The following is a 7,264-nucleotide window of genomic DNA, read 5'->3' as shown; positions in this document are numbered from 1 at the left end:
CTTTGGGGGCATCCAACAGATAATGAAGATTTTTCAACAAGATTTTCTTTAATTGTCCCAGAAGATTGTGTGTATGTGTTTCTGTATTAAGATATACATATATATTTCGATTTGCCTTTCAACTGGTTGAGATGAAAACAAGTTGAAATCAATACAATGAACTTAGAATTATTAAGTTGTTGCTGTCATAGAGGTATTGGTTAAAATTGAAATCTCTGGCTGCTTATATCAGGATTACTATGGTGCTTGTTAAAATGAATACCCTGGTCTCATTTTAGACCTACTGACTCAAGATGTTTGAGGGTGGATCTTGAGAATCTAGTTTTTAAATAAGCTTCTCAGAAGATCAGAAGATCCACATGAATACTAAGATGGAAAAAATATTGGTCTAAGATAGTACTGACTGAGAATCATAGTAAATGATTTTTCTAATCATAGGTGAATATTCAGTCCGAAACCTAGAATTTACTTGGTAGAATATTTTGGAAAGTTTAGACAAAAAGAAAAAAAATCAAAGTTAATATAAAGAGGCTAAAACTAGAAATTCCAACTTGTATCTAAAAGTTGCCCCAGAAAGATGGCATTTTTTAAAAAAGAGAAAGTGATAGGGAGAAAATCAAAGAGATAAATGGCTGTGAATTTTCCAGGCAAGAAAGATGTGATTTATCTCCTATGCCAGAGGGAGGGGCTGTGATGAGTAAATTTCATGAATTTCCCCACTGTCTTTGGTTTGGTACTTTTTGACTATATGCTCATCTCAGGTGCAAGAACCTTTTAATTGGGTTCTGCATTGGTCACAAAAGAAATTGGTCTGTGTGCTATTGTTAATTTGGTGCCTCTGTGGAGGAAGAAGGGTTTGGAGCTTCCTATTCAGCCATCTCGCTGACATCCATCCCTCTATTTAATTATTTCTTGAATAATTAAAAGTTATTTTTTAGATAGATACTAGGAATTCCTAATAACTCTTATGAAAATCTATAATTCTATAGATTAACTTAAATACCATTTATGTGTATTCTACCATTTAAAATTGTTCTAGAAAGATAAGCCTAAATTTCTCTAAGGACAGAATGAGGATGTCATTCTTGGTAATTTGCCTTTAATGTCCTATCCTTGTGTATCCCTGTGTAAGATTTAGAAACTTATACTATCCCAACCAATCAGAGATGAAAAGTAACAAACTGAATCAGATCTTTTCCCTGTATAAAATATTGCTCTCTAACTCATGTTTCTATTTTTTAAAATCTTGAGATCATTCTTAATTTTCTAAAATAAGCAAGTCTTGCTTTTACAGTATCAAAATTGGTTATGAAAGCAGACAATAGAAACCTTAGCTTATGCCTGGTAGTTTGATATGATTGTAATTTATTGCCTTTTCTTTATTTTTCAGGCAATGGTACAACATAACCGCATAGAGCTTCTCAATCACCCTGTGTGTAAGGAATACTTACTTATGAAATGGTATGTATCACGTAGTGTTTCTTTTTTAATTCTGTTGCCATTAAATCTATTAAAAGTCTTTTAATCAATTACATTTTAATTGTACTTGAAAGATTACAATTTTGTTATGTTTAACGTGTTATACTTCGGAAAAAACAAATGTCAAAGACAAGTTTTGGTATTAAAAATGATGAGGATGTTTATCTTTGACATTAAATGAAATATTTGGAAGTGAGAGGGAATCATTATATAAGACTTGAAGAAGCATCCTGGACCCTACAATTTAGTGGCAATGAAGTGAGAGGTAGGGAAGAACCCTCACCTTGAACCAAATCATATGGGCATAAATTCTCTGTTCTTCTGTTAATTGGTAAGTCATGATTTGCTCAGAAGTTGAGATTCCTTCTCTGAAAATGAAAGAAGGTTAATTAGAAGATCTTTTTGGTTCTATAGTTCAGTGAATTTATCGAAGAGACTCCCAAAAGAGATTATAACTACTTTTTCTATAGGTATCTTAAGTACATTTTTTTGTTTATAGTTTTGTTTTCTTTTTGTTTGTTTATGCATTAAAAATTTCTTTATTTTTACAAACCCTTGAGTTGAGAGCTGACTTTCAGTAGATACCAGCAAGAGAGCTTCTCTGCTAGTCACAGAACCCCAATCCAGAAGCAGATTCTCTATGAATGGTTGAATAGCGGGTTCCCACAGAGTGTGCTAGTGTGAGGGGTGAGGGGGTGGCCCCCTTTCTAGCCATGTCCTGTTTCCCAGGACATAGGGCTCTTCACAACACACTCCAGTGGGTGGTGGGGCATGCCACACATACAGGGCTCATGTAGAAACTCGTGGGTGAGGACAGGGAAAGACCAGCTGTCTGATGCCAATTTTTGTTTGAAATGACTCAATTATGGTTTGCTTAAATTTTTGTAGGATGGCTTATGGATTTAGAGCCCATATGATGAACCTAGGATCTTACTGTCTTGGCCTCATACCTATGACTCTTCTTGTTGTCAGTATAAAGCCGGGAATGGCTTTCAACTCAACTGCAATCATCAATGAAACTAGCAATTATTCAGAAATATTAGACAGCACGGTATGTTCAAACTTTAACTTTGTAAAAGAGATTATTTTAAAAATATTTCTTTTGAAGGACCCTAAGCCCATAAAAAATCTGAACTATCAGGACTTTGATTATTATAAATAGCATACAGAATTCATGTATGGTGCCATTTCTCCTAAAATCCTTTGTGGAATGGGAGGAAGTAAAAATAAATAGGTCAATACATGAGTGTATAAACTAATTCGAAAGGTGTTGACAGCATGAGCTACTCATGTGAAGGCCAAAATATTAAACTTTAAAATAGATCTATAGGGGAGCAGATATGAGGTTGCCAAGGGCTGCATGGGTTGGGCATGGGAATTCCATTTGGAATGTGGAAAACTTTGTAGAACTAGATCGTGGTGATGGCTGCATAACATTGTATTTAATGCCACTGAGTTATACATTTTAGAGTATAAGTGTACACGTAAAATGTAAAGCTTTTAAAATGGAAAATTATATGTGATGTATATTTTAACTATAATTCAAACTTTGTAGATAGGTCTCCAGATTCATGTTCCTGCAGATTCTAAAGGAACATGAATCTGTAGACCTATCTATAATTTTTGAACCTCTCTTACTAAGGACATTCTGAAATAAGCTTGATGAGTACTGACATCACAGTAATTTTCTATTTAACTCGTATGTGGACAGCACATAGAGATGAAGCAAAGAATATTTAATAGTGGAAATTATGAGGAAGTTAAAGTGTTTTATTTTATATCCCTAATAACTGCTTGTTTTATGCTTCTTTTGCTTTAGCATTCATATCCAATAAAAGTGTGTATGATTTTAGTTTTTTTATCAAGTTTATTTGGGTACTGCAAAGAAGTGGTCCAAATTTTTCAACAGGTATGTAATCCTTTTGTATCTCTAAGTTGTACATATTTAACATAAGTTAACTAATACACCATTATTTGACATTTTATTTTATATTTTTTAAAGACTTCTTATGTTAAAAATTGGTATCTTAACATATATTAACTGATAAGCTATTATTTGAATTAACATTATGCCACAATACAATCACATAGCTTGGCTAATGTATAGATTGGAAGTACCCAGGATAAACTTTTCAGAATGTAGAAATAACTTGATTTTTGGTAGGGTCACTGTCTGTTTGGTACATCTGTAAAAGAAGTGCTCCACTTTACTGATCCATATGGATCTCTGTGGTAACAAATGATCATGGTGAGTGACTTTTCTGTGTTTTATCTTATATCATGTTTAATATTTTTGTAACATGATAGAATTTAAATGTGATAATTATAAATGTAAATGTTTATGAAAAATGTATCCGGCATGAGACTCCATTTCCAATGGATCTTTCTTTGAATTCCTTTTCTAACAGGAATGCTTTACTTTATTAAATAAAATTCCAAGTTGTAATAAAACTTGAGAAGTTTTTATAGCATATTTTTTCCTTTATATTCAATTTTTTTTAAATGAGTGAGCCAAGTCCAGAATTATGTAAATTACCTTCTTTGTTGATAAATGACATAGATCCTTCATTTCTCAGTGTGGATATTTGATGTTCTTTATTACTTCTGTTTTTGTATGCTTTTGTAAATGTTATTTTTATAAGTTATAGACACACAGCACCTCATTTTCTATGAAAATTTTTCATGCTGTATCACGTAAGCACATGGATATTTTAATTAAATAATTTGATGATAGTAATAATGCTTTGCATTTATTTAAAATTGTATGTTGCAAGTATTTATTTATTTATTTTAAATAAGCAAATTGTTGCAATTCTGAGAATTAGACTATATGTTCTATTTTACCTTAAATGATTTGGGGCATATTACTTAGTCTCTCTTGCTGTTAAGAAAAATCATAGATGGGGCAGTGCCTGTGGCTCAAAGGAGTAGGGCACTAGCCCCATATACTGGAGGTGGTGGGTTCAGACCTGGCTCTGGCCAAAAAAAAAAAAAAAATTGCAAAAATAATAATAATAAATAAATAAATAACAGATTATAATTTAAATTTATGTAAAAAGTTGTATGAATTCTGTGTCATATTTGATCTCCACATTTGCTTATTGATATTTACATGGTCGAGTCTATGGGAAATTAAACATCCAAAACATGAAATCTTTAAGAATGCCATTGTGATTTGTTCTCATTTCCTAAGTCTCAGAGACATGTGTGAGACTTTCCTAATCAAGTCTCATGATACACTCTCAGATATAGACTTCCTAGAAGCAGCTTTAGTTCATGTCTCTGGCTTGAGAGTTCAATATATATGTCCTTATATAGCCAGAAAGCTCCCGGGAATTATTAAACCAATTTGTAGTCCTCCAGAAGTTTCCTTCAGATGGAGTAGACTCTATCTGGAGATCCCAGCAATTTACAGGATTTCGTTAGGCATCAGACTCCCATAGCACCAGATTAATAGATGACCCTGGGCCATCTCCAGCACTGATATGTACCCCAGGGCTCTGGAGTCAATCCAAGATGGTAGGAGGTGACTCCTTGGTCCTAGCTCTCACTTCTGATGGCTGTAGTTGCGGAATAATTTTGTTACAGGTTATTTATATCATCAACCATATGATGTTCGGGTCTCTTATATATGGTAATTTTTCACTTTTTAATCCCAGAAAAGGAATTACTTATCGGATTTTAATAATATCATTGAATGGATTATCTACACAACAAGCATCATTTTTGTGCTGCCCTTGTTCATTGATATACCAGCTCACGTGCAGTGGCAATGTGGAGCAATCGCCATATACTTTTACTGGATGAATTTCTTGTTGTATCTGCAAAGGTAAAACCAGCCAGAATTATTATTATTTTTAATTAAATCAGAGCTGTGTACATTAGTGCATTTATGAGGTACAATGTGCTGGTTCTATATACAATTTGCAATGCTTTCATCAAATAACATAGTCTTCACTGCACCTTGTTAATTATTGTGTTTAGGCGTTTATACTCTACACTTAGTAGATTTGACATGTACCCTTGTAAAATGCACCACAGGTGTGCTCCCTCCAATTACCCTCCCTCCACACTTCCTCTCCCTCCCCTAAAACCAGCCTGAATTATTTTAATATCATGAGAAAACCTATTATAAGCGGCATACATTCATAGCTGGCTTATTCCTTTTCTAATTGCTTTAAAATGTGAGGATTTTTTATATCTTATTAAAGAAAGGTGTGGGGTTGTTCTTGAGTTCAGAGAGTAGACCAGGTTTTCTCAACTTTGGCAACTATTGAACTTTGGGGCCATATAATTATTTTTATGATGTAGGGGGACTTTCTTGTGTACTGCGAAATCTTTAGCAGCATTCCTGGTTTTTACCCACTAGATACGTACACACCACCTCAGTTGTAACAACCAAAAACGTATCCAGACGTTGCCAGATGTTCCCTGGGTGCTAAATGAACCCAGGTCAAGATTTAATCTGGAATGAAAGTGTTGGCTATTCTTGTTTTACCTGATATTATTTTGTAAGCATCTACTTTGTGTTAAAACACTCAAAATGAACTCATAGGTAATATGGGAAATAAAAGTGTTAGAAAAAATAAGTCCAAAGAATCTAATTTTAGATAGGGAAAAAGGGCTGAGTTCCTCTGACAATTGCTAATGTTGTTTTAAATTTTATTTCACATAAATCTTTATAATAACAAGAGGCAAATGTTATTAGTTGCAAAGAAGCCAAAGAATTGAGTTAAGTAACTTTCCCAAGATTTTAGCTTGTCAGTCAAGACACAGGTATTTAACCAAAGTCTTTCTGACTGCAGGGATCAAGCTTTTCCTACTGTATCATCTGCATTGCTGTGGCATAAGCCCAGTAATACAGGATGAGCCTGACCTCTTAGAGAGGACCTGCTTTATGGGAAAGGCAAGGACCCAGAAGTCTGGAGGATCAAAGCAGGTTCATTATCAGTGACCTTGGCAAGTTACTGTGTACTTAGCCAAAGTCCCTTTCAGCTTTAGCATCTTATTATTCCTTCTGTAAACTAGTTGTCATTGCCAAAGGAAAAATACAAACGTGGCTAGATGACACACCTATTGTTCAGCCAAACATTTCATAATGTAGAATGCTGACGGGGCGAACAGGAAATCAAAGGAGGTCCAGAGGATGGGTGAACGTAAATCATGTGCCCTGTGCCCTACAAGAGGCGCCTTCAGGAGCACGAGCTGGTTTATCAATCTCTTCTTGATGCTCTAAGCACTTGGTAGCATTTTCTTTGGTACTGGGCAGCTACACCCTTTCTTTCCTGTTTTGGGTGAAGTAATGTCCAATGGTCAAGCGATAAAATGATTAAAAATAGATGTGAACAAAAGGGAGAATAAAAGCAATTTGATGAATAGCTTGAAAATAAGACTTGATTCTTTATGAATTTAAAAATAATTAGCCTCAATGATCTCTTCTGTGAAATCTAGTACCTTGTTGGATACATGATAAATATTGTCAGTTTGACTACAAAAGTGAGTAATTAGGTTTTTTAAATCTTCCTAGATTTGAAAATTGTGGAATTTTCATTGTTATGTTGGAGGTAATTATGAGAACTTTGTTGAGATCTACAGTCGTATTTGTCTTCCTTTTTTTGGCTTTTGGACTCAGTTTTTATGTCCTCCTGAATTTACAGGTAAGGCATTTGCATGAGTACTTGATTTTGTCACTGTGAATGTAGCTAATAAATATTTATGCCTAAATCTCAATGGCCTAGAAAATAAATACTCATATAACAACAGTATTTGAATATTTTAGTTTTTT

General features: G+C 34.0%; 1 protein-coding gene across 1 annotated transcript in view; it reads left to right on the top strand.

Moving 5' to 3' along the window:
- The window catches only part of TRPA1 (transient receptor potential cation channel subfamily A member 1), a 52,505-nt gene that overhangs the window by 34,389 nt on the left and 10,852 nt on the right, over window positions 1-7,264 (top strand). Inside the window, exons 16-20 of the mRNA XM_012811543.1 lie at window positions 1,391-1,461; window positions 2,368-2,530; window positions 3,299-3,388; window positions 5,139-5,308; window positions 7,007-7,136. Coding sequence (XP_012666997.1) covers window positions 1,391-1,461; window positions 2,368-2,530; window positions 3,299-3,388; window positions 5,139-5,308; window positions 7,007-7,136 — 624 coding nt within the window. The remainder of the gene's footprint in view (window positions 1-1,390; window positions 1,462-2,367; window positions 2,531-3,298; window positions 3,389-5,138; window positions 5,309-7,006; window positions 7,137-7,264) is intronic.

Source organism: Otolemur garnettii, unplaced genomic scaffold, assembly GCF_000181295.1.
Source record: "Otolemur garnettii isolate 467f Iridium unplaced genomic scaffold, OtoGar3 scaffold00163, whole genome shotgun sequence".
Classification (NCBI taxonomy): domain Eukaryota; kingdom Metazoa; phylum Chordata; class Mammalia; order Primates; family Galagidae; genus Otolemur; species Otolemur garnettii.
Note: the sequence above shows the minus strand (reverse complement) of the source record. Positions and strands in the feature narration are given on the sequence as shown.